Genomic DNA, 27,597 nt, shown 5'->3' with positions numbered 1-27,597 from the left:
GAAATGAAATGGTTTTAGATCCTTATTTTGCAGACACGAGTCATACACATTCAGAAGGCAGCAAGACACTAGCATTCTGTTTCTTTGCTGTCCACCCGGTTCTGGCGCTGCAGTTTAAAGGATGAAGCTTTCTCACTCCTAACAACAGGATGGTCTGTCAAGTCCTCAAAAGATTTGGCGGCCGAGCTGCTATTTGGGAAAGGATCCTTCTCAAACCCATCCTCATCGATGTGAGAGTCAGTGCTGGGGTCCTCCTGGATGGTGTCCATCCTCTGGTGGTCCTGTTTGGGCACAGCGGCGGCAGTGGGCACGGCTGCCAGGGGCTGCAGCGGCTGGTGCCGGCTGGTCGACTGCGCCGCAGGGAAGGGCTTGATGATGCGCACGGAGGCAGAGTCCAGGCTGCTGAGCATCTCCACGTTCTGCAAGACAAAAGCAGCCACTGCAGTGGGACAAGCAACCAGGACCTAATGCAGGGTTCGGATTTTGCGCTGTTTACAAAGAGGCAACGGACACCCCCCGAGGAGCACCCGCGCTTGCCAGAACTGTCTGAAGGCTCTTGCCTCCTCCCCTCAGCTCCCAGCAGGGCCGCGCCGACCAGCCTTCGTGCTGCCCCAGGCCATCCTGCCCTAGCCAGGCTGGACCCACTGGACTGCTTAGAAAAGGAGTCAGATGGTGGGTTTTACATTAGATTTACACTTAAGAGCAAGGTAACATCCAACAGAAGTACTGTGCTGGTTTTTTCTCAAGAAATCCAGCTAGGCTAAGCACTAAAGGCAGAAAGGGCTGTTTATCTCTGCTTGTTCCTTCTCCATTTAAAACACCACAGGTGACAACCTCACTGGGGCAGAGCTGACAGCTCAGCCCCACCTCCCCTGGAGCCCAGCACTGCTCTGGCAAAGCCTGGGCTGGAAATGCAGCTTAGTCCACTCTTCAACCTGAAGCCTTCCCTGTTTCATGTGCAAGAAGCTGCACTGAACACAGGGATTGGGAGTAAAGTGCTGTTTTATTAAAACCTCCCAAGGGTGTTTGTGGTCCCTCCTCCTACTGCACAGAGAATCAAAACCAACCTCCCTCAGCCCATGGGGATGAGACGGGACATCTCCCAACTCACTATCTACACAAGGTCAGAAGTGTCACTGAACAGGTCCTGGCACCAGGTCTCCCATATGCAACTGCAAGGCTTCAGCACACCTGGCCACTAGCAGCTGACTCCTACAAACAATAGTTCTGCAAACACACCACATCTTGCAGAGACTTTGCAGCCTCTCCCCGCTGAGCCTTGTGCTTTGCTGACACCGCTTGCCCGGGAACAAGCGGTCTGTGGTTGAAGCTGCTGAATGACCCATGCTGAGGGGACCCATGCACAGGTGCCCGCTGAATAGGAAGGGACAACTCTCTGCTGGAACATCTCTCCAGCACTGCCCTGTGTCAGCCCTGTGCTGATCTGCAGAGAGCTATCCCAGCACAGAGGTGTCCCAGACGGCCTGCTGCGCCGAGCAGCCCCCTGCAGAGCAGAGCAGCTTCCTGCCCCGGGAGCTGCGGCTGCTGTGAGGCAACTGCTTGTCAACAGGGCTAAGCCACAGCTCTTACAGGAAGGGAGAATCAAGAGATTGCCAGGCTGAAGGGCTTGATATATCAAACACAAGCTTGTTCAAGAAAACAGCTTCCCCTCAAACTGATTCATCCACCTGCATTGTGAGGCACAGTGCTCCAGGTCTATTATCACTTCTTTTCTAAATACTCTGCACACACTTTAGGTTCAGATTCTCTAAAACACATTGAATAACTTCCTGCCAATTCGTATTGAGATATCAACTTACACTGGGGCAAAACAGGGATTTGGTGTTCTCCTCATACTGCTTGTCCAATTTCTTGTCCTATTGGAAAACAAATGAACAAAACCAAACCAAAACACACACAAAAAAAATTAGAAAGTTAGTTTCCCAATTGCAAGGTCCCTGTCCTTGTTTTCCTGCAGGGACACAGCAGGGGTTGGGGCTCTTCTCCCTTCCCCTACCTCCTATACCTTCCTATCTGTCCCAGGGAACTCGTGGGGACTTTAATGCCACAGTGCTGTCAGCATCACTCCACATGCCCACACTCTCAGCTGCTGTGAGCTCCCTCTCTTACTTATCCACCCGAGCTTAACTAAGACCACTTCCCACTGTAGGTCTCCCCACAGAACATGGGTGTCTTATTTCTTAGCAGGCCTTTAGAAAACTTTTACTCTAATGAAAATTACCAAAATTAAACTTGAGTAGAATATGGGAGGCAGAGGAAGAAAATCTGCCTAGGAGAAAATGGGAAAGGCTTTAGGGAATATTCACAGGAGCAATGGGTCTCCTAGAGCCTGGCAGAATTTAGCAGGAGTTTTGCCTCTAGCATTAAGTAAATGCTAGATTCCCCCCCAGGGTTTGCTAAAAGCTTCCCATCACCTTCTCCCACAGACATCTGCCATTTCATATATGAAGGGTGTTCTCTTACAGCTCAACCCAACAGAGCAGTCATTGCCAAGGCAGCTTACTCACCACACAATGCACAAGGATGCTGAGAGGAATCCAGAAAAGTAAGGAGAAGACAAGCACAGAGCCCACTATATTATCTGCTAGGAACTTCCCTGTGAAGAAATTAGTTCAAATCTATTAGTTACCTACCAAATACTGTTTCATAAACATACACATCCATCCCCATTCTGCAGCCACTACTCAATGCAAGTCAAGGCACAGAATTGCTTAGACAAGCACAGGCTGAAGGACTAAGCAAAGATAGAAGAAATTCTACAATTTTAGAAAATTGTATCCAATGTGTTAACAGTAACAGGTTTTTTCCCCTGTCCTTCTCTGACGAGAAATGCTGACAGGCCATTAACATTTAATATGAGTTGAATTGAAAAAGGCTGTATTGACCAACCCAAGCTGTCTCTCTCAAAATACACTGCACACACACTGCAAGTCTGTTACCAAATTCTGGTTGTATAGTCAAGTGGTAACTACCTGCCTCCACAAACAAAATATTTTAACATCTAAGATATACAAACTGCCTCTACCTGAGCAGACCATGTAGCTTTAATGATTATCTCAGAAATGACTTTTTTACCCTAGAACTCAAGAGTGAAATCCCCAAACCCAGCTAATGACACTCAGTAGGCACAGCATTTCCATGAGCATATGGAGTTACCCAGTCACCACACAGCACTGCTTAGTTACCAGGCTTTGTATGGTTCCAGTGACACAGAGTGAGACACTGGGGGGGTTACACCCAGGGTTACCCACTCAGATTGCATGGTGGGGACAAAGACCAAGGGGGCCCACTCACAATCACTGGGCACACAGTTGGAGATGAGTGACCTCAGTGGTCTTAAAGAAGAGAGAAATTAAGTTTTCCTCTCCCAGTCTGTTGACATCTAAATCCCACTGATAGCCCACTTTATACTATGCTGAACCTAGCTGACCTCTAAAAAGACTGTTATTTCCTTTTCTCTATTTGACCTACTTCTTGGTATTCAGGCAAGAGGCTATCAACCCCTTTACAAGCTTGGATGATGCCCACAAAATAACAAGAGTGGAAAAATGCAACATAATCCAAATCATTTCAGCTTTAAAAGGTGAGATCAGTATTGTCAAATTTTAGGAAAAAAAAATATGTCAGAAACACAGCTACTAGCTACCCTTACATACAGGTGAATAAAACAGCCAGCTCCCTCTGAGGCTTTAGAGGTTCATGTCATGAACTAAAAAAAACCCCAAAGGATATTGTTACACATCTTACCAAATGTATTGATGCTGAGTTGGTCTATAAAGTCCCAAAATCGTTCAATCACATCCTGTACTTGCTTCTCACATTTGCCCTGCAAAAGTAAACACCTATTTATAAAATAATCTCAAGCTACTTAAGTGTTAATTACTGCCTTCTTAAGAGAAGGAAAATGATACAAAGAGGTTAAGGAAATGAAAACTACAGACACAGCAGCACATGACATGCATTCCAAATACAGCTTTATGCTCATGCCCAGCAGCAGCAGGCCATTTTTATTGCCTTTATTTTTGGCAAAAGTTTCAATTCTATTGCTGTCTGAAACATGATGTTTTAAAGCTTGAAACATGCAAAAACAACCCTACCCTTGCTCCATGTTAGGGGACATAAAACTGAAGCTTCTGGAGAGCTTTAAGTCCTGGAAGCCTCAGTTTCCATTACTCACCAAGAAGGCTGCAGCTCTCAGGAGCCCAAGGTTACAGACGGACAGACTCTGGCTATGCTGGTTTAACACAACAGTTCACTGCCCTTTCAGATCTGCCAATGGAAGTCTGAGGTGTGTCCTTGCAAATTCACTCCTACCAACACTTAGTTTAGCTTTGACTGCTGGCGACATGGCTGTCTGTGCAGCTGTACCACAGAAACAGTCACTGAGTGCCAACAACCCACCAGTCTCCTTGCCATGGGCTCACTGCCCCTTTCAGATATTGTCTCATGTGATTGCTGCTCCCTGACAAATTAGTCAAAATTAACTGAACTAATGTGAACAACTGAAATAGCAAGTGCTGCAAACCTAGCTGAGGTTAGGAGAGAGCTCATTCACCTCCTCTGCCCAAACTGCCAGCTGGCTGAGCTGTAGGGAGCAGCAGAAGGGAGTAACAAGCTACGGCAGAAGGTTCCTGCTTTACTTTGCACAGGTCTCTGCAGAACTGGCTTCCATCTGCAGCCTCAGACATCGATTAGTATTTTCCCCACGGGGATATACTTACACAGTACCATCCAGCTCTGCAGCAGGTCAAGCTTTGGCTTCTCTTGGCCAGCACAGTCCCTGTCACAGAGGACTCGAGCACCCAACCACTGCAGCAGAGCATGCAGTGCACTGACATCTGGGGAAACTTACATTTGTATCACAGAAGCCCACGGTGCAAGGCTTCCCCTTGCGCAGGAACAGGAACTGGTTGTTAGCATCCACATAGGGTATGCACCTATCCTGCTCATCCCGGCAGCACACCTTGCAGGAATTGTCTGTTTCTGTAATAAAACAACACATTCATTCCTCAGAAGCACCAAGAGTTACCTACAACCCGTAACCATAAGATGCATAACCCTCATGTTCCCTGGCTGAATGTGCTCCTGTCCAGCTTCCCCACAGGGAAGGTAGGACTGTGCCAGTCAGCCAGTTGCAGTTACTCTGATGAGCAAGTGTGAAACTCAAACAGATGCCCTGTGCAACATACTAGGGCACACAGTAAAATTGAGCTCTCCAAGGTGACACCCTAACACTGCAACCATCAACAGGCAGGTGAAGGGGTTCCAAACATGTCTGAGACACAAACTGAAATATTTCTTGGACTGGGGTCCTCTAGGCACCTTCTCCCTGGCTATGCCTCCATCTGGAACAGGGGGGCTCACAGCACTTCCCTGCACTGCCCCGTGAAGCTTTCCTCCTGCTCCCAGCTCCTTTACCAGACCCAGGAGCTAAGACGGAGAGCAAGTGAACAGTAAAGCTCACTGACAGTCCTATCTGACAGGCAGGTTTGCAGCAGCAGAGGACTGGATTCAGGGGTGCTATGTTCTCAAGGCACTTTAACCTCTTTGAAATCTTTCTTTAACCACTTGTTGGAGGCTACTACTCCTCTGCCACATGCTGGGTCCAGAGGTTGGTTGGGATCTCTTTACAGAGAACAGTCAAACCTTCCCTCCCATTTGCCTGTGGCAGAGGGAATGGAGGGTGGGAGGGAGCCCTCTCTAACTGGAAGGCCAGACCATAAGTGTCTGGGCACCAGCAGTGTGCCCAGGTGGTCAAGAAGGCCAACAGCATCCTGACTTGTATCAGAAACAGTGTGCCCAGCAGGATTAGGGAAGTGATTGTTCCCCTGTACTCAGCACTGGTGAAGCCACACCTCGAAGAGGTTATCTTCAAAAGGGTTGTCAGGCACTGGAACAGACTGCCCAGGGAAGTAGTGGAGTCACTGTCCCTGGAAGCATTTCAAAGATGTGTAGATATGGCACTTAGGAACATGGTTTAGTGGAAGCTGGAAGTGTTAGGTTTATGGTTGGACTCGATCTTAAAAGGTCTTTTCCAACTTAAATGATTCTGGGTCTCATCTTAATGTCTTCACACCCAGACCATCAGAGGACAAGAGGACATATACATTATTTTTCCAAATAGAAAGCACTAGCCCAGACAAACTAATATTTACATTTTTTCAGAAAAAAGAAACTGTCCTCCAACAGGCAAACCCACAGCAAAGCCAGTACTCTTGGAGGAGCAGAGATGAAGTACACACTGCAGTTCAGTCCCATGTCACTCACCATTGCACGCACATGACCGTAGGTTCTTCTCCCTCTCGCAGAAAGGGACACACTCCCCATCCTTGCACTTCCCCATGTCCACACAGACTGTGTCATCTGGAGCATTCCCTGGAGGAGGGCACTCGCTGCTGTTCCCTGCAGATGGGGGTCGACAGGGTGGGAGGACTGTTAGAGCAAAGGGCAGAGCACCTAAGTGTGCAGAAGAATAAAGGAAATCCAGATCCTGGGGGGAATCCCAAGAGCTTGTTCTTGGCTTTCATCTGCAGGCTGCCTGCCAGCTCCTCAAAGGGGCAGCAGAAGCTTTGGAGACTTTCAATAACTTGGGCATTGTGGCACTTTGGCAACCAAGCAGTAGGTAGCAGACCCTGGAGGCACCATCAGCAAAGCAGGAGCTCTGACTCAACTCCTTACCCCCAGAAAAGCTTACAAGGAGGAAGTAAACAAGTGGACAATTGAAGTAGAGTTGCAATAATTCCACCCCTTCTATGGCAAGATTCAGCTCTTTCTTGTTCCCTCCCAGTGACACACACTGTTTTGCTTTTCCTTCTTTTAAGGGAAAGGAAAGAAGAAAAAAGAAATAATTTTTAAAAATAATTTTAAAAACCCAACATTTTTCATTTTCTTCTGGGCAGTAAATCACCAAATGACTCCTGTACTACAATGAAACTCATTATAGGGCAATTTTGTGATGCTTAACTGGTCTCTAAAATTACATGTACTGGATGAAAAAAGGACACTAGTTTGAAAGCAGATCGAACAGGACACAGCCTGAAGCACTTGGCAAGCTGACATAAATGGGACAGAACCATGTCCTACCAGTGCAAAAAGACTCTCCTTTACAAGTGGCATTTATGGCTTCCTGGCATTTCTTCTGTGCATTTTCAAACTGGCAACCTTTACAGCAGGGACTGTTCCGATCACTGTGGAAAGAACAAAATGAAAGGAAGAAATACTGAGCTTCTTTGTTGTGTTTTTTTTAGAAGAATTATGAGCATGACATGGCCAGAGAAAAAACAATTGTTTAGAAAAAAAATAACATAAAAGCAAGCTACTTTGACTGACTGATGCAAAACTTTTGCCCTTCTACTCCCTCCCAGGACCACCTTTCTACACACCCACTCACTCTTCATTTACCAAAAGTAAAAACCTATAGAAAGGGCAAGACATTGAGAGACAACACAGGGACCTCTGTATTTATTCAAGGCACCCAGATCCTCTTGTCATTTGCTGTGCAACTTTGGGCTAGATCTTCCACTTCCTCGTTCGTCCTGAAGGTTTTACTGCTCTTTATTCTGCCCTCTCTTTTATTCTCTCGCATTTTGCATTTTATAACTCTCTCTTTGCATCTAATGCAAGAAGACTCTAAGTACAAACATAGTCATTAAAGTTGAGGGAATTTCAGGCTAAACAACGGGAGTTGCAGGAGTTCTCTACTGTTACACAGAGCTGAACTCTGAAAAAACAGATGGGACACAGCATTGCAACAGGGACATGAACACTCCAACGAGTAAGAACAAAAAAATGACTCATTTAGTGCAGTTACTGTGTTGCCTGCTCAAACATGTTTTGCAGCAGGCCTTGAAAGTACCAGCATCCCATTTTAGTGCCCCCTTGCAATGCCAGCAAAAAAAATGCATTTGCACATAAATTTGCACAGGAAATGTTTAATATTAATTTTTTAATGTCTGATTTTTCCCTTAAATAAAAAAAGCAACCATCATCTTTGAGCTTTTAACTCTTGGCAGTTCTCAGTAAAAGTATCAGAATGCTATAAAAATTAATGTATGCAAACAGTGTATGCACATAGCAGCCTTCCCTGAAATTCTGTATTATCTTCAGCTCACATGTTTCACCTCACAGCCAGGAAACAGGTCCATGACCCTGCAGGTGGCTTTAGCAACTTTCAGCCCAGCCCATCGTTCTCTCCCACATTAAGAGAAGTTGCAGCTTATTTCCCCTTACCTGCATTTGGCACCATCTTTCAGTTTACAGTCTGCTGAGCAGCAGGGATCAGCCTGTTGGTACAAGAGGCCAGGATCGCATTCCTCCCCTTCATCCACCCTGGAGTTCCCACACACTTTGTTGTTGCGCTCTTTGAAGCATTCCTGGGCCTTGATCTCTATGGTTCTATGGATGGATTTTTTGCTGCAGCTTGAGAACATCTAGAGAGTTACATGGAGAAAGAACAGCACTGAGGACTGTACCTTTCTGTCAAGAAGTGCCATCAAACACAGTTTCAGCCTCCTTATGCCCCCAAATTCTGGTGCCTCAGAAAGCAGTTAATCCCTCTATGCTGCCAGTTTGATACCTTGGAAAAAGTTTAAGAGGGGAAAGTAACAGCTTGGCCCATAAAGAACTTTGCTATGTTGCAATGCAGGGACACCCACATGTGGTTTGGCTCGAAGAGCCAACTCCAGCTCTCCAACAGCTTCTGGAGCACTAGCAACCACCCCCCGGGAAGGGATGCAAAGTTGTAGCAATGGGGAGAGATTGTGCTGCCTCATGACAGGGGGGTAGGCTGAACCACAAGTTAGACCAGATTGCAGACTCATCATTCCCTCGGTAATCCTGGTTTCTTATCTGCAGAACAGGCACAATGCCAAGTCCATACTGCCACTGTGAGCTTCTGAGACTGGTGAGCACCATGGCTGTGACATCTGGCAGCCTCTCTCCAACAGGAATAGCTATGGACCACCCAAAGGCTATTTGGTACTGTATTTGACTCTTGCTGACAATTTACTTTTAGCAGCATGTTGCCACAGTTAATTACAAACAACTAATTAAAAAAGCACCTGGACACCCTCTGAATTCCAGTGCAACTCAGAATCCAAGGATGAGCTTTTCTTGCAGAGAACCCAACAGCATGCAAGAATGTTTTCTTCTTATGGCTAATCCATTACATTCCTGATGTTTCAAGCTACAGGAATCATTAACCAAATAGACTTTCCATGCAAAGGGTCACTGGCCATAGCAGAAACTTATACATGGAAGCAAAACTATGCAACTGTACCTTATTGTTTTCATGATCTCCACTGACAGCAATTGGATACATAACATATTTCCCTCCCTGGTCTTCAGTCGGGGCACATTCTGGCAGACTATCAGGATCATGCTCTGCTCCAAAGTTATGTCCAAGTTCATGTGTTGTAACCAGGTCAGCCTCCTTTTATGAACACAAAAAACAACAATGCTGAAAAAAAAACACGCTGAGCAGGACAAGACAAAATACCCCAGCTAGTTCCAGGCCACCAGTAATTCAAGATACACTGAGATGGAAAGGGATTTGTTTTGGTTTTTTTTTAGAAGTGAGAAACTGAAGGCAGGTAAAATTATGGTCCACTTCCAAAGGCAAGTCCCAGAACTAAATCTGAATATTAAACCACTGTTAAAGGCAAAATGCTGTCCTAGAATACTGATTCAGTCTTGTTTTCAATGCAACGCAGATACTTTAATTGTGAAAAATTGCTTTTAAATAGCTGGAAGGCATACACAGTTGAAACAAAAACCAATCCACACACGCACCAGCTACTACAATTAGTCAATTTCTTGTTTAACATCTCTCGCCATTACAATTATTTCTTCTAAATGGATGATGACACTAGGAGTGCTGAATAAGCTCTTCTATTGCCTGATTACTAGGAAAGATATCTACGAATGTGGCCCAACAAGGTTGAATTTCCTACATAATTTATGCAAGACAAGACTCCTCTACTGAGGATCTCAAACCAGTTCTGCCTCGTTGCACTGCACGCCTCCCTGCTGTGCCTTGACCAGCTGACAGTGTGAAGCTCACGAGGTGACAACCGCAAAACCAGCACGGAAAGAACAGTTAACCACAAGGAACTGAGCAGTTTAAGAGAGAGAGAAGCAAGTTTGATGAGGTAACTGCCATTTCAGCTGCTGTGCAGGCACAGGAGGGACCAAGCACTGCAAGAAGCAGCACAGGTACCCAGTGTAAGCATGGCTAATGCAAGAGCCAGAGACAGGAGAGCTGCCCAGACATCCCTCCCATGCATCGTGTTCAGTTTGCAGAAGGGATTTTTTTTGTCTTTCAAAACCCAAGTGGACGCTGCTACACTCATGAAACCAATTCATAATCCTCCTACTGCCTCATCCCAAGCTTTGTGACAGCCACCGACCGGGAAGACGGAAAACTCAATTTCCTTTGTAATCCAAGGCAGAACTCCAGCTTGGAGATTGAACAAAAAATGCAAATAGCATGGCAACCACTAGAGCTCTTTGTCAATATCCCTCTCTCACAAAGGTCCACTGTCTTTTTTATTTCTAGCCTCTTGACAGCTTCTGTGCCAAGTTTTAGCCCACACACCAATTACGAATTCCCTTTATAATCAGAGTACAGAAAAGCACAACTGAGAAGTCAGCAAGAGAGAAACAGGCACAACTGCAAAGATTTGGTAGATGCAAACACAGGCACTGCTCTTGGATCTTCAAAAGTGAGATAAAGCTCATATTCAGGCTTTTAAAGACATACTACCTCAGCAAGTATAAAAAAAAAAAATAATCCAGACAAGTATCAATTTATATTACCCTTAGTATCAGCATTAATAAGCCTGACCTATCATACTGTTCTCTGCTTTATTCATTCAGGGCACACACAAAAAACAGGTAAAGAAATTTCATTAGAAGGCCCAAACTATACCTCTTACTTAGCTTGCACTACTTTCACTGCTTTACCTTGCAAATGGAACCAGGCGTACAAAATTGTCCACCTGCATGTTGCAAGTGTACATAATAGCAAACACACATTTTTCTTATGAGTCTACTGTTAATCTATTGAGACTAATTTCATTCTTAATCTTGTATTATAACATTAATACTTGTTGTATAATATGCCTTGTTCCATTTTAGGTTTGGGTTTGTCTGCTGGGTTTTTTTTAAAGCAAAATACATTAAAATTCATCTTTAGATACCAAAATCCTATTTATATCTGGACAACTAAAGCTCACATTAGACACTAGCTATGTTTCCTTGTTCCTGTTCCACAATGAATTCAACCTTCAACTCCATTCAGTCCTGAGTCCCTTTGTCAGGAAGAACAAAACTGATGATTTTGGTTTTGTGACCTACATCTTTGTCCCCAGGGACCTGATGCAATCAGAAAGACAGTAGATTGTTTCTGAGAGAGCACGGAAGCTTGTCAAAATCCCATGGCACACATGACCAACACACATGTATGTACACCAAATGTTCCCACTCTGCAGAGAATACTCCCCTACCTTTGTAAGGATGGTCTTCCCATAGTTCTTGGTGCTGGTTAAGCCACTGTTCAGATAGATGTCCTTCTTGGCAATTTGACTGTAATAAGCTACAGAAGTGAGAAAGAAACAAATCAAAAAGGCCAAACTTTTTTCTTAGGTTTCAGGGACTTTTGAGGGAGACAGTGATAGTTGTTTGGGTATATGAACTGCTTATTATTCTCCCAGGCTTGCCAGTGAGACCCTGCCTCTTGCCAGCTTTTGGAGTGGGGGAATCTCAAGCACAGCACAAACAGCTCATGTACTGCAGTAAAGGGGAAAACAGAAGACATTTCCAAGACAACAGCATCAGCCATTCCAGAAGCGCTGCCCATACAAGGCAGCCCTTGGTCTAGGGTTTGTTTTAGCCAGCTTGTTCACACCAGAGAGTTTAGTGACTTTTATCCCTCCTCTCCCTTCTTTTTCCAGCTCCAGTCAAAAGAATGGCCATCTATTCTAGCCAAAAAACTACAAATCATACTCTGCGAAAGTTGGAGAAGATTAAACACAAATAAAAACTAGCATTCCACACACAACTGGAAGAGGAAAAAAACAAAGTCTTGCCTTTAGGGCAAATGCCACCATGGCTGTTAGGCCTGGGAGAACCAACATAAGCCAATCCAAGTGTTCCCATGTCAAAATCTTGATATGTGAAGAGATGAGCAAGGCACACATGAGCTGCTTTCTCAGCAATATCGAAGCTAAATTGCTTTTAAGAGAAGGAAAAAAAAAACAGTCAAATATCTGCAAAACATTTACAGTGTATATTAGAAGTCTATCGATAAGGAAATTTATCTAATGTGCGAGACACGCACCTTCTAGATCTGGTTAAGTCAAAAAAAAGCAGCTGGTATCTGTCCTACAGAGTTGTAGAAAATTAAATGACTACCCAAGCACACTGTACATATCATTGACATAATGTGTCTGTTCATTTCTCCTTGGGAAAACCAAGCACAATAATTTGATGAAGGTCACAAGGCAGCCAGTCTAAGGGCCAGACATATCAGGACTGCCTTTCTGATTCAGGCCACTTATTAATAATTCTAAGTTGTGTGTGCTCTATAATTACACAATTTACCACAGACTACAGGGCACAGCAACTAGTTTGATTTTCTGTAACATACACACCTCATGCAAATGAAGTAGAGTTTTCCTCTGATACCACAGAGCAGCTGTATGAATGAGTAATTCTCTGTAAGTGGCACACTTTTTCAAGAGTCAACCTACCTCTAGCAGCATTTTCACATCCCAGGCATCTTTCTTATCATCTGGGTAACTTTTTGCCATATTGTAATGCTTTTCTCCACGTTCTACAGGACTTGGCTCATTGTGGATGAGAATCTACATTTCAAAAAGGGCAACAACAATGTAGAGGAATTTTGATCAATTTTACAGCTACAGAAAAGTTTTCAATGTAATCTTAAATGTCTCAACAGATCTGCAAGAAGAAAAATTCAGACTCAGCATGCTTCTAATGTTAACTTTTCAGCCTGCTAGTCAAAATACACTGACTACATTGTAGTCAACTACACAAGCCATTTTACAGAGCAATATCAACAGTTTTCACTGCAACATTCTGCTTTGAGATGCATGCTACTCTATCAAAAAAGACCACCCAAATACAACCATGATTTACATCTAATATAAACAACTCCAAATGATTCCAGAGTTCTAGCTAACCAAAGGATTCTACTTTCCCAGTTACTTAGAGTTAGTGCATCATTTTCTTTCCCCCTCCCCATCCAATTAACTCTGCTTCCTTGTTCCTGCACACCTTTTCCCAGCAAAGGGGCAGCTAGCTTGTACCATGAGTCCCCACGTTTCACATCACAGCTCTTGGCAGTACTCCGAGCCAAAGGGTTCCTCTTCTGTTTATGTTCTTTTCCAGATTTCTGTGCACTAACTTTCAGGACCAGTCATAAAAATTGTAGCCACTGCATCCCGTGTGTCCATCCTATACCAGCCTCTCCACCATCATAGTATCATGAGGATGTGTTTTTTTCATCTATGTTTGGGCCCCACTCAGACTTTTAAGCTAAGCACTAGACACAGATACAAACATAAGATTTAGAAAGAGTATATGCCTGACAGAAACAAGAATTGCTTGTATTTTGGAAAAAAAAAAGCACCTTTGAATTGGCATTAAATACAAAAGAATGTCCCTGAAAACTCCTATCTCAAAAGGTGCAAGGAAGTGAAAATGGATATGTCGTGTCAGAACATTAACACCACCTCTGGCAAGCTATTTCAGCATGCTCCTGGCTGGAGTTCATAATGTAGGATTTGATCATTTTATCCCTAATCCAGATGAAATGATCAGAAACCTTGATATCCAAAACATATCCTGATCTGTGAAACTAGAAGCCCGTGGATAGTTCAGTGGATACCTGCTCTATCTGTATGCCGTACCCATTGAAGGCCCCATTGTCCCAGGATGTGTTTCGGTAGATGTCATCCACTCTGTCTATCAATTCAATCTATGTAGAAAAAAAACCAACAAGTTATTTAGTTCCAAGTTTTCATGTAATAAAGTTCAAAACCCACTGGGAAGCTGCAACATACTTATCTAGAAACACTTCAAATGAAAATTGAACCTCATCTAACATAGAAGACATACTCACTGTTCCAAAAACAACAGCACTGGGATCCAGAAAGTATTATCAAATATCCCTGAACATTTTCCATCATAGAAAACCCGTACAAATGTTCCCATTTATCACTTTCATTTATGTAGTAGAAGAGTGATAATATTAATTAACAAGACATCTTGTGAAACGTTCATATACTAGTTTTCTGTGTTTCTTTGAGGAGAAGGGCAGAGGAGGAAGTTGCTTTTACCGCTTTCTTTTAGCACGATGCTTAAATACTTTAGGCCTTTAAATGCTTTAGGCCTGCTTCCCTCTCCATCAGAAAACCTATTATTTTCCTCATTGTTGTTCAAGTACAAGGTTCTAGTAAGTCTATTGTCAGTGCTCACTATCAATACATCCCTTTTTGTGCTGTTCTCATCTTCTTAAAAACCACCATCTACTAATTACAAATGATCAAACTTGCTCAGAATGAAAAGTGACATTCAGAACCACTCCACAGTAATTTGTGCTTTAATTTTCCACTCACTGTGTTGTTTACAGTACACATCTATCCAGGAAACACAACAGTAGGTAAGGCTGGAAGAAGTACATGTCAGATACTGAGACAAGAGCATCTCTGCAAATACATTAATTGAGGCTCTGTTACATGGGAAATGTAAACATTTCTGGGGACAGAAAAGTCAAAAAAGCAGTAAAGATAGAACAGAGTGATTAGCATTTCAAAGATTCAGGCTCAGAGAACTCTTGGCAAAGGGCAGGCCTCCTTTAACTTGTTTTTGTTTTGAGTCCCCAAACCCATACACTCCACTTCTGCTGAAAGGCTGTGGGTAGGTGTTCTATTTTACACAAACTTATCAGGTATACAATCCTTTTGTACTAGTTTTGGCTGGGTTACTTGGTAACCAGTACATGTGATGGAGCCTTGTTTTCCTGAGGATGGCTGAACACCCACCTGCTAATTCCTAATTTTGCTTTGCTTCTGTGCACAGCTTTTGCTTTATCTATTGAACTGCTCTTATCTCTACCCTTGAGTTTTCTCGTCTTTACCCTTCTGATTCTCTCCCCTATTCAACCAGGGAGGAGTGAGAAAGCAGCTGAAAGCAGCTGAGTGGGGCCAACTGCCTGCTGAAAGTAAGTCACAACACTCATGTACAATCAAACTAATTGTTTACTGTGCCTGCTTCAATTTTACTGCTCTGGACAGAGAATCCTGGAATAACTAGAAATAAAAAATATAGAAGTTGCTTTTGCCTCTTGTGTGAGCTTTAAACATGCTTGAACTTTAAAGATGCTTGCACCATTTGCAGTGGAATTAAAAATCCAGGAGATTCTAAACCTCTGACAGGAAAAAGAACATTTCTTAAGCAAAAATGAAACTTTAAGACAATTTAACTACCAATTAATCATAATAACATTTTTAAAGCATGAATTAGCACTTCTTCAGGTAAAAAGCACACACAGTCATGATGTAAATATGTATGTTGTAGAGAAGTAGCATAAGCTGTATGTTGTTTTAACTACTGAAGCACTATTTTTCCCCTCCATTTCCTGCAGCAAATAGTAACAAAGTATGCTTACTTACCAAATAGTTTATAGTAGTACTCTCTTCCCCACGGCCCATATACTTGAAAAAACGATGATCAGCCACTACCAACATCTTGCATGTGTTTTTGGAGTTGTCTGTAACAGCTCTTTTCTTCCGATGGACGCTTGCTAATGTGAACATTTTAAACACAATTAAACAAACACTTGATAAAACCACCACTGTTGTGTCTATTACCCCTATATAAGATATAATGTGAGTCTGGGTGGGTTTTTGGAGACACTGGGGGATGTTTTGATCTTGGGTTTGGTTTTTGGGGGGTTTTTGGTTGCTTTTTTAAAAAAAGTATTCTTAAACTTTGTCTTCATAACAGTCCTTAAGCTTGTTGTAAGGAAGCAAACATACAGTAGTGAAATTGAGACATTCAACAAATTTACCTACAGAGCTTTTACAGTCATCATCTCAGCCTCAACCCCTTTTCCTCCTCCTGTTCCTAGTCATGATCCCCATATCTCTGTTGCCACAACTGAGGAGAGAGGGAAGAGAGACCCAAAACTCTCAAAAAACTCAAAATGGGTTCTCAGAATGACCACTGAGGGCAAAGAGGTCTTGCTGCACAGTGCACAGAAGTACAGCTGCTTTAATGTTCACTTATACTGCTGCCTGCTATCACACTGAATACTACTCAGGCCTGGTGAAGTAGCTTCCTCTCCATAGCCAAGAGTTTGGTAGGGCCAAACATGCTCTCAACATGCCCCTAGTGATAGTTTCCTCCTTCAACTGGGCCTTTTTTTGATTAGGGAGGGGGCATGAAGAGGAATGCTGCTTTAATAGTTAAACTAGAAGTAGCAACACAGATTATTGCCCAGGTTCTGATCTTACTTGCCAACACAGCCAGAATTCAAGATTTCAAAAATGCTGCTCTCCCAAGGTATGGACACTCACATTCATTTTGCTTCCTGTCTTCCAGTCCTTTTGGCAACAGTTCTTCTTCATTCAGCTTTAAATAACCACACACCTTGGGGGACTGCAATCTTGAGAAATCTTTAATATCTTCAGATCTGTAGACCAGCAGTCTTTCATCTTGTACATTATCTACAAATCTCCACAGTGGCTGACATCAAAAGAAGAACAAAAATACAACTAGTTAGGAACACAATGAATGCAAAGACCAAGTTATATTAAAAAAACTGTAGTTATGTGTACACACAAATACATTGGATTCTAATAATCAAACCATAGTAATAAGTCTGATAAAACAGCATCCCCAAGAAAGCAAACAGAATCCCAACATTTTTATGTTACACAGGCACCCAAAAATCAAAGATCATCTCAAGAGAGCAGCAGCAGCCAGCTGATAAAGCTGTGGAAGAGACATAATTTTTCTTTCACTCCAGAATATGAGCAAGCTGAGGAGGCATCTCAGGCTCACCCACTCCCTCTGTAACAGTAGGGAGACTGGCACAGCTGAGGGGGAGATGCTTAGACTGTGCTAACAAATGCACTGACCAGAAGCACAGGAGCTGGCAGATAACAGAGAATATCTAAGTGCACAGCAGAACAGTTTTCACAGCAGAAGGCAGGCTCCTCCATGTTCAATAGCTACTCAAGTCACTTATAATCATGAAGATTTCTCAAAAAGCAAAGAAAACCAGGAAACTGTGAAGTTCCACAGTTTTCCTAACTCCCATAGCAGACACATACTGACCATCTTTTTTTTTTTAACCAACATGTCCCTATTATTATCTGTACAAAACAGCTACAGCAACACCACCAAATACAACATGGCCAGGGGGAGTTCTTTGGGCAAGACCAGGAAGTACAGACCACCCATGTCAGCATTGCAGAGTACATAGGTCTGGTTCTCCTCTTGCCCTTAGGCAGTGGTCTTCCAACTTCAGACTTAGCGTACTGTGCTTTTGGTCCACAGCTAAAAAATCCTGAAATGAAAAAAGGCTGTGCTGGCTCTGCAGCCATGTGTCTACACTGCAAAACTGAGGGCACAGATTTTGCATCCTAGGGAAAAGTACAAGGGCACCAGGGGTTTACACGAAGGCCCGCATTCTTTCCAAATGGTGCCGGAGGACTATGAAAGCAAAGGAAGGCAACACCAGAAAGCCTTTGTCCATGCTGCTTTTTGGGAATGGACTGAGGCACACAACACTGCACGGGGGCATCATCCTATCCAGACTGGTCAGGGGCCAAAGCTGACTCTGGGATGCTGGCAGCTAGGCAGTGTGGGCAAGCTGGAGCCTCCAAGCCATTGCTGGCCTCTATTTAAGCTGCACAGACACAGCCAGTGAGGAGCAACAGAGCTGGCTGCATGGGAAATGAGATGTGCTTGCATTACTCTGGACCACAAACCCCAAAATGCTTAAGAAACCACAATCAAATGGCTACTATATGCTCTTAATGCAAAACATAAGCACAGCGGTCTGGGTACTCCAATCACATTTTCATACTTTAACAAGTTTACCCATAATTCTGCATATCCTTGGGTTTGAAGACAATTACAATACCCATATAACAGTCAGCCATAATTACTGTTATTCAGCCATTCTCATACAGCTTGTGTCTGGGAATATACTTCACTGAACAACTCATTTGAATAGTCTCTAATTATATATTTCTTTATTTATTTTTTTAAAACCAAATAGTTTAAAATAACACAAACAATTAAAATGGTGTAAAAAAGAAACTAGGGAGCAGGGAGAAATAGAAGATTTTCAAATAAAGCTTAAAGACTCAACAAAGCAAAAATTTTAGAAAACTCAACAGACCTCAACTCTGCTCAGAAGGCTGCACAGTTTGTTATTCTACAGGACATGATCACCACTGATTACTAACTCTGTTTCTAAACCCCTTTCTTGTGTAAAACATACCTTCTCCCTGATATATATCAAGCATGCAAATGTCAGAGAATGTCAGTTACTAATAAAATTCAGCACTTGTGAAAGTTAAATTGGTTTCACATTTCTCTCCCTCCTCCCTACTCACAACAAAACAAACACCACCACCAAGTCTATTTAGAGCTACTGAGGTGTTATAGTGACTATATAGGAAGAGAAACACCCACAGGGAAAAGAGATGATTGTTTGAATATTCCTTTCAACAGTAAATCATACCTCTATATTGTACTCTTCTCCATCAGTACTGATTCTTACTGTAAAGTCTTCATCCCCAATATGTGCCAAAACCTTGGAATTATGCTCTCCTTTGGCATAAGCAAGGAAAAATAAAATTAATTCAGCTTTATTTGCTCGCACTCCTGCACAGACGCTGTTGTGTTTTTTAAAAACTGTTTTTAAACTTCAAGCAGAATTACCTTCCTAAGTCCTTGAAGAACAGCACACAGTCCAGTTTAAAGAAAATAAGAAACAAACCAGCACTCCCCCCCAACCTTAACTTCTCAATGGTCATGGTCATAAAGACTCAGATTCAATAGATAATTTTGCAGAACATGTTGAGATGGCTGTGGGGATTAGTAATGGGACCCAGAGTATTTCTGCCAATAAAAGCAGCTTGCATCTTTCTACTATCAGACAGCAGTTTCATGGCGTCAGCCTGCATTCCAGTGGAAAAGACCTCCACCACATCACAAAGGCCACATAAAAAAAATCAAACCAACTTAGCGGAAGCATTAGTGTTGGGCTTAAATGGAGCCACACACTCTGTATCTACAGAAAGACACTCTTAATTTACAGGAAAGTAGTCTGCAAAGAACCATCTTAATGTGTTTTAGAATAACATTATAATGTGTAATATCACAACTAACTATTGGGGCCTTATGTTCCGGGACAAGTAATATTCAAGTCCTACATTCCAGTTGGAATTAAAGCCACCACCATAATTTAAAGTAAAAATAAAAAATAAAAATCACAAGCTGCTGCTTGAGTAAATTATACCTTTGTGTTCTGCCAAACTAAACAAAAAGCCCTATCTCAGAACCTGGGTACAATAGCTCAAAAAAAAACCCACAACCCACCAAACCTAAAAAAACCCCCAAACCCACCACAAAAACTCCACAAAAAACAAAACCAGAAAAACCAAGGAGAATGAGAACTAAGTTTACTTGTTCATCCTAACCATATCTGATGAAAATGAGGGCAATACACCATTTACTTTGGCCAAGAGACTTGTGCAGAGCTGTACCTTCTCAGCACTGATACACAGTCTAGTCCATACTAACCAACGACATGTCCGGTGAAAAAGTCTTGCCACTGAACACGATACTCCTTTTCCTTGCCTTCACCATCCACAATTAATGCTTGAAATTTTTCTGAAAAGTGTTCAGCAGTTGCAGTTAAGTATAATTTAAAGTGCCTGTAAAAGAATTTACTTCCATTTATTTTCCAGCAAAGTATACACATAACAGATAAAACCAGTCTCCATTTTACTAAGGGTGTGAAAGAAGTTAGAAAGCATTAATTCTGATAAGCAGACTACAAAACCCTATATTTTGTAATTCATAACTGCAAAGATTTTTTTAAGAGATAAAGATGTTCAATTAAAAAAAGTAAACCCCCATATCCAAAACAGTTCTGGTTTGCTCATGATGCACCTTTTGCTTTTGTAGAGAAGTAAAACCAGTTACTGGTAACTATTTAAAGAAAAACAATGAATTTGTTCATCTATTTTAAATTAAATAATCTTTAAGTTATACAGTTAGAAGACCATAAACAGAAATCTGATCTCTTTAGATATTTATGATACATTGTCACAAAAACTAAAGGCTATCCCAAGAAGTAGAGAACCTTCTCTGAAATGAGCCTCCTGGGCTCTTGGTTTATGTGGGCTTTGGGTCAAAGATTTTTGTTATGCCCCCTGCAATTATTCTGTAATTATCACTGGTAGTATTGCAACCTCATCGTAAAGTCAGGGTACATGAGGCAGGGCAAAACAGGGACAGCCAGACATTTGATCCCATTAAGCTTTTAAACTTGGTACTTAAAAATTACCCCTCCAAACATTTAGAGATTCAAAAAATATGCACAGCAACTTGCACAACAGTTGTAGTTATAGATGACAGACGTGGGAAGGCACATGAGAACACAGAAGACAATGTCAGATGAAGAAAATCAACCTCCACTTGCTAATACATAGCATGATGCCCACCCTGCTTCTTCATTTTAGATTCAGAGTTTCAGCACTCAAATACTTGTAAGGCACTTTCCTGACACTCAGAATAAAAACCCTACAATCTTCATGCCTGCTCTCTACTACCTCTTGTTCCCCTGTCATCTGTGCTTCTATTTCCCATCTTATTAAAAAATTTTTAAGAGTGTTTTATTGAGCGGGAAATATACCCTCAGTAGGAAGAGGATTATGTCTCCATGAAAAATGTAATAAATCTCCTGGCCAGCACATCACACACAATCCTGAAACTCAAGATACAGATTTTCAGGAACCAGAGGACAGTCAAGAATTATGACATATTGCAAGATGAGGTGAAAGTGGATCTGTGATTCTGTGAACCAGTGGAAGTAATTTACATGAAACTAAAGCTAAAGAAATCTGAAATCACCACCACTTCAGCAAACAGACTTAATACAATGTAACTTATTTTTCCTTTTTGAAGTCATATAATCATGTAGATCACTAACTTAGAAGAAATGGCCAGCCATGTCAGAAAACAAGGTAGCTTTCTGAGTTTGGAACTGTGCATTATTCATCACAAACTGAAGGGAAATATAAGACTGTTTCATTGCTGCTTATTAAATTACCTTTGCAGGGCTGAAAAACTTAAGAGTCTCTCTACATGTGCCTCAGGCTGGAGGTCCCTCTTCTTCAGTGAGTGCTGCTGGATGCTAGACTGAGAAAGGATGTCGTAGTCTGAAAGCATGGACTCAATTGTGTCTGGAAGAGCAACAAGGAAAGTTTTAGTTTCAAGAGACTCTATCACAAATGCACACATAAAGCGGCAAAACAGCTTCTGATGTCCACAGCAAGCTCTAACTTTAGGAGGTGCATTTTGTGCAGGCAAGTAGAAATTGTACTGTGAGAGAAGGCACGATCTAAAGAGAGGCAAACAAAGAAGTTAATTCACTTATTACAGCCATTTTTTAGAAACCAACACATCATTTTTACTGCCTCAGCTATGCAGAGCTAACGGCGTCCCTGGCTGCCCCCAGAAACTAAGCGGAGGAGACGTCCCCATTTCTTTGCAGTGAATTACTCCTCACCTGCTGGTCCCCAAGTCTAAAGAAGAAAATAATTAAACCTAGGAATTATCTGCAGATTCACTGCAAATCAGGACTGCATTTATTACCTTTCTGTCCAATGGTAGCCAAAAAGATGTCTCTGTAGCCTAGTCAATCAGAAATATCTAAAGAGGCACCTCCAGGTACCTTGGTTTCCCTTATCATCATGCAAAACTACCTTGATTTCCCTATTCAGAAAACAAAAACTTGTACAGAGGATGGAGACCAAGGGCTCGATCCCCTGTGGGGAGCAGCACACAAATTACAAATTCAGGTCAGTATTCTGCAGATTCTTCCAGCATTAACAAGAGCACAATGCTGGCTGCCAACCACATTTGACTCTTGCTGATAAAGCCTCCTGCTGCTTTTAAACGCATACCTCTGCCAGGAGCACCCAACCATGCTTCTCCACTCTACAGCACCCACCACCCAGTAAGACACCTGACAACTACCTTTGCTTCCAGCAGTGCCAATCAATTAATCTGCCATTTACAGAGGCCCTTATTCCCTCATTGGCAACTTCCTTCTCTGCCAGAGGTGTTCACTCTTTTCACTACACCAAATGAGGAAGTCAGCTGTGTTTTACAAGAGGCAAAAGTGCTCATCCAGTCATTCTTTATTTTAAAAATTCCCATTTTTCCCCTTCCATTTCCAGCTGTGCTTCTAAACCAGACACAATAGCTACCAAAACGGGTTTATATTAATGAAGATGACTTTCCACTTCTTAGGGCCCCTGATCACTAGCTTACTCCAGTCAACCAAGTTTTATACATGTTTTATAGAACTTCTAAGCAGCACCACTAGTAAGCTGAGTTCAACTGGCTCTTGTGCAACAAGCCAACACTGTCAACTTGAAATCTAAATTGGTATAACTCCTGAATTTTTTTAATTCATTTTTTTTTAAATCTGACACATAGTGCCATTGTTTTTCCCCAAACACATGCCTCTAAAGCCCAAGAAAGCCTTTAAGAACAGGCACACTGTTTAAGCCAAGGTAAGCACGTTGATTTTTCTTTCGCAAGGGGGGAAGGTATAGAGAATTAACCACCAATGTATGTGCTTCTGTACACTGGAAGTGAGGGAGCTGCAGGAACAAAGATGACCCTCGCAGCTCTCTTGCCCTCACAGCACCAGACCTACTAACCAAGTGACGGACACACAACACAGCTCCCTTCTCCAGCAACAGTTCCCAGGCTTCTCCCTCCCCAGCTGCCCCTCCCCTGCCATTGAGCAACACAGGAAGGGCAGTGCAGTTGCAATTTCCTGATTTCTGTTTACAACCCACAGGTTGAGAGCACCTGCAATCGATTACCATGTGTTTCGGGTTATACGCACAGGCAAGTTTCCACCACCTTCCATCATGGCGTGTTTTTTTTTTCCCCCTTCTGTGCCAAGGAGGGTAGGGAGGAGCAGGGAAAATAAATTCTGGAAAAAAAACCTTATGAAACTCTTCAGTCCTAAATTGTTTTAATTAAACCTCAGATTCTTTCAACAAAGCTAGAGCAGACCCCTCAATTAAAAATGAATGTTGATATATGGGATACCAAATATACATTTGTGATACACAGCAAGTGTGTGTGGTATGTGGGCCATGAAGCAAAAGAAGTGTGGTACCATGGTACCACTGCACTGCTTGGGAATTTACTGAGCCCAAGGTCTGCCCAAGAAGCACAACCCCCACTGCAAAACACTCCTTCTGCCCCTTTCCACCTCTGCCTGCAAAGTATTGCCCAGAACCAGGGGAAGGTCATGCCAAAGAGCAAGATGCAGCTGGCACTACCACCAGTCTCAGTTTCATGGAAAGAGATCTGAGAGATCAGCTAAATAAACTAGTTGCTTTTATTTGGTAGGCAAGGAGAGCTTCAGAAACCCTGCTTCACCTCAACACACACACAAACACTTCTGGAAATGTCTGAGACATGGGAAGTGTAGTAAGAACAAGACTTCCAGAGTTGAAGAAGATGAGTAAGATGATACTGTTAAAGTAACAAATGAAACACAGGACACTCCTAGTTCCTGTAACACTGAAACAAGAATGCACTTGTTTGCATTTCCTCTTACCCTTCCTAAATTTGTTTGCTTTAAAATGTACTTGCGACATAAGCAAAGACTTAATAAATGCTGTTGCTAGGCTTAGATCTGTGAACTAATTCAGGTGTCAGACAGATGTGAAAAAATATTTCAATAACACACTCAAAAATTTTAATGTAAAATGCACATACTGTGAAAATTAATCCATGGTCAGGGCTTACTGAAAATAAAAGATGAAGCATCATTATTTTAAGGAAAATAGAGAACTGTACAGAGTCCAACTGTACAGGATTCTGTGGATGGGAGCCACACCAAGCATATACTTTAATAGTTTTTGTTCACGTTTAATAAGCTTTCTGGCATTCCTTCTTCATTTTCTTCACTATGGTCCAAGAGTAATTTCCCATGGGCTTCAACAGCACTGAGTTGACTCAGGTTTTCCCAAACCACTTTCCTGCGGTTTCTTCCTTTCCGGCCCCTCCTAGATCTCCGCATTCCTCTCTTTTTGGAGAAGGATACCTTCACTTCATCTGATATTCCAAATATTTCCTTATGATTGCCAGCCTTCCCCTCATTACACCTTCTGTCCTGAGGGGGGGACCGTCTCAGAACATACACACATCAGGCTTGTAAAAGAAACAGGGGAAGAACATCAAAGATGATAACCCAAAAGTTCTCAAGAAGAAATCCACAGCAGTGACTTTTACTCTGCTTCCAATTTTTAACTCATCAACTCTTTCCTCCTTTTCTTTCCCCTCATTTCAAGCCTACTGCCACTAGACTCTGCAATTGAACATGGTAAAGTGTCCTTTATATAAATTATGGGCCAGTATGCATTGCAGCAGGCTACTCCAGCAGCAAAGAGCTCAAAAATGTGCTGGGCAACAGCTTAGCTCCCTGAGTTGGAGGCCACTGCATGTATTTCAAAAGAAGAAGTTTCTCTTTCTGTACTCAGCTACCAATTCAAATACCAATGGCATCCTTCTCCAACCAGCTTTCATAAGCAGAACAGTATATTCCCATGATCTCATGCCCAAATCTATTGCCCGGAAAGCAACAAGTAAATGTGACAAGTAAAACAATTCATAAGCATTCTTTTGCATGGCATCATTTATAGAAAGGTTAAACTTACCTAGAATCACAAAGTTTTAACCCAGAAGATATAATTAATATTTTTTAAAACTCTCTTCACAGTTATTCAGTGATAGAAAATGTGTCTACTTTAAACACAAGATCCAACAATATTTTACAAATATTACTTTTAGAGTTTAAAATTGCTCACAAGAGCATCAGAGGGGTTTGCAGGAATGATTGCAGTTATTTCTCCAACCATGCCAAAGGAAATAAAAGCAGAAATAAATCTCCCATCAAAAGGCACTGAGATGGGATGACAAGCCTACAGAAAATAGCCCTAGAACAAGCACAGCAAACACACTCCGGGGGGATTTTGCAGAGTGCTATCTCCAAAACTGAAGAAAGGGCTCCAGTCTGTATTTTCCGCAGCACTCATCAGCTACAGCCTTGGTACTGATCTTGAGCTGATTTCCAATAGGCATCAAACATCCATCAAAAGCATGTGAGCAACTAATAATTTTTCCAGTTCAGCTGAATGGTTGAAGGGCTCCATATTCTTTATTGTTACTATTTACTTTTGTATTCTCCAAATTATGCATTTCTTCATACATTAAAATATTTTATTAAAGTAACCGAATGTAATAACCTCAAATATAATTCACAGCCTCGGTCAGAATCTGAACCAGGAAACACAGACTGGAGTCTTTACAACCTTAACTATATGAGCTAAAGCATGTCTCCATCACCCTACACAAAACAGCTGCCCTCATGTTTTGGTAACAGCCGGTTACTGACTGCAGTACAACAGAATCACTTGACTGGAGCACTATTCCAGGAAGTGCTAATGGAAAAGGCAAATACATTCACATCTCAGCTGGTCCACACAGTGTCTTCACCAGGCAGGAGGTGATGCAGTCACACCTAAATCTTTATGAGTACCTTCTCTTAACAGTTTACACTGCTTTCAGGAGACTGCTGATGAAGAGGACATATTGAGAAGATCCATCTGTGGGAAAGCTGTTCCATAACAGCTCATTACACACACTGTTACATCTTTTTCCAGTACAGCTGGTACAGAACCATTGCCAAAGACAAAGTGAATTGAAACACTTATCCCATGCAAAACAGACCATGCCTTTAACAGTTTAGATAAATAACGTTTACTTGTTTCCACCAAAGAGCGGCTGCTGTTTTGCTCACTGAGTATATGCGAGCAGAAGAACTTCTGTAAGAAACAGGTTCAAAGCAAGAACCCAATGTATGTCAGCCTGCTTATAAACCATAACAGGATGAAGGTTTACACTCTGTTTAAACACATTTCTAGACAAACGTGTTAGTAAAAACAGCCAGCCATGTCAGCACTGCTGAATGTTTTAAAAGGCATGTTTTTTACTTGATCCAAGCACCAACAAACTTGCTAAACAATGTGAGAAAACAGGGTGCCCCAATTCAGTTAGTCACCAGCGCAGACAAAGCCTCAGGGTACAGTTAGGCAGAGCTCACACTGGGAAGTAAGGAAGGCTGCTGACTTACCATCTACCAGCTGTGCTACCCTCTTCCTGCAGGTACACTGAAGAAACTGCTCTTCACACATTCAGAAGTGCCCAGGGAGGGGTAACATGGAAAAGCTAATACCTTACAAGACACCCTTTTAGCTCATCTCAGGGAAAATTCGTTCATATAGCTGCACCATTATACTACTCCAAAGATTGTTTTTTTCCCTGCAGTAAAAAAGACATCTCTTTCTGGACAGTGTGAATACTTCCTTAAGAGTGCAAATTCTGTTTAGCAGAAGCCAAACAGGTAATTAAACTGCTATTTCTGGTGGTTTTGAATATAGATTAACATCCCCAGTCCCACACGATACACCTCAGACACTTCTAACCTTGCGAATTTTCTCCTTCACTAAACACATCTTAAAGAAGGACTAGTGAGGAACGAAATTTATTATGTTGGATTTTCTTTACTTAATATCTCAGCCTGTTCTATTAGTGAAAGTAGAAAGCACTTTTTGGAAATAAATAATAATTTTAAAAAATGCAATATCCTGCTTGAATATTGACATTATGAAAATAAGGAAGCATGGGCCATACCTTAAGCCAGAACAGCATCATATGACCCAATGCTCAAAACAAATAAAATACCCCCAAAAAGAAAATTACATACTTTCATCTATTCTGCAGACAAGAACAGCCAAGTCACAGGATGTAGTGTTGTCTGGAAACAGATCATTTGCCTGGCTCTCCAGCAACTGTCAGCCTCACTACTGTGCTTAAACATCATATGACAAAATCCTGCTGTATCACAAAGCAAGTTTCAGTGGAGCTGATTCTACATGGAGACTAACTACTGTCTGGACTACACTTGTGAGACCAATCCTTCTCCCCATCTGACTGTATCTCTTCTCCTTTTGAATACAACTTTAGACTCAGACATGACCTTCCAAAATTCAAGGTACATCACAATTACAGAAGGGCAGAACTTTATGATTTCAGTAACAATCTGAAAGGGTTACACAGGAAACCAAGGAACACAAGGCATACCATGTTCTTGTTCAACACCTCAGTAATTACAGATCAACACCAAGTGGGTGGCAGCTATCGGTGCCTCCCTGC

General features: G+C 42.2%; 1 protein-coding gene across 1 annotated transcript; it reads right to left on the bottom strand.

The window, feature by feature from the left end:
• Positions 1 to 53: 53 nt before the first annotated feature.
• On the bottom strand, positions 54 to 21,524 carry ADAM17 (ADAM metallopeptidase domain 17). The gene is made up of 18 exons (XM_009999152.1): positions 21,401 to 21,524; positions 19,867 to 20,000; positions 18,803 to 18,891; positions 16,623 to 16,791; positions 15,717 to 15,847; positions 13,931 to 14,020; positions 12,771 to 12,884; positions 12,108 to 12,252; positions 11,526 to 11,614; positions 9,299 to 9,451; positions 8,251 to 8,450; positions 7,105 to 7,208; positions 6,289 to 6,423; positions 4,874 to 5,004; positions 3,769 to 3,847; positions 2,529 to 2,617; positions 1,821 to 1,877; positions 54 to 419 (listed from the first exon to the last, which is right to left on the bottom strand). The coding sequence occupies exons 1-18, from the start codon at positions 21,517 to 21,519 to the stop codon at positions 69 to 71; spliced, it is 2,379 nt and encodes a 792-aa protein (XP_009997454.1). The 5' UTR covers positions 21,520 to 21,524; the 3' UTR covers positions 54 to 68.
• Positions 21,525 to 27,597: the final 6,073 nt, after the last annotated feature.

Source organism: Chaetura pelagica, unplaced genomic scaffold (genome assembly GCF_000747805.2).
Source record: "Chaetura pelagica isolate M959 unplaced genomic scaffold, ChaPel_1.0 scaffold90, whole genome shotgun sequence".
Classification (NCBI taxonomy): Eukaryota; Metazoa; Chordata; class Aves; order Apodiformes; family Apodidae; genus Chaetura; species Chaetura pelagica.
Note: the sequence above shows the minus strand (reverse complement) of the source record. Positions and strands in the feature narration are given on the sequence as shown.

What these genes read in the sequence shown, in the direction of transcription:
- ADAM17 (XM_009999152.1), bottom strand. Translation starts at nt 21,519, where the DNA reads ATGCTTTCAGACTACGACATCCTTTCTCAGTCTAGCATCCAGCAGCAC. An exon ending in ATGTGAAAATGCTGCTAGAG is followed by an intron (nt 12,253 to 12,770) that starts GTAGGTTGACTC and finishes TTCTCTTAAAAG; the next exon opens with CAATTTAGCTTCGATATTGC. An exon ending in AATCCCTGTTTTGCCCCAGT is followed by an intron (nt 420 to 1,820) that starts GTAAGTTGATAT and finishes TTTGTCTTGCAG; the next exon opens with AACGTGGAGATGCTCAGCAG.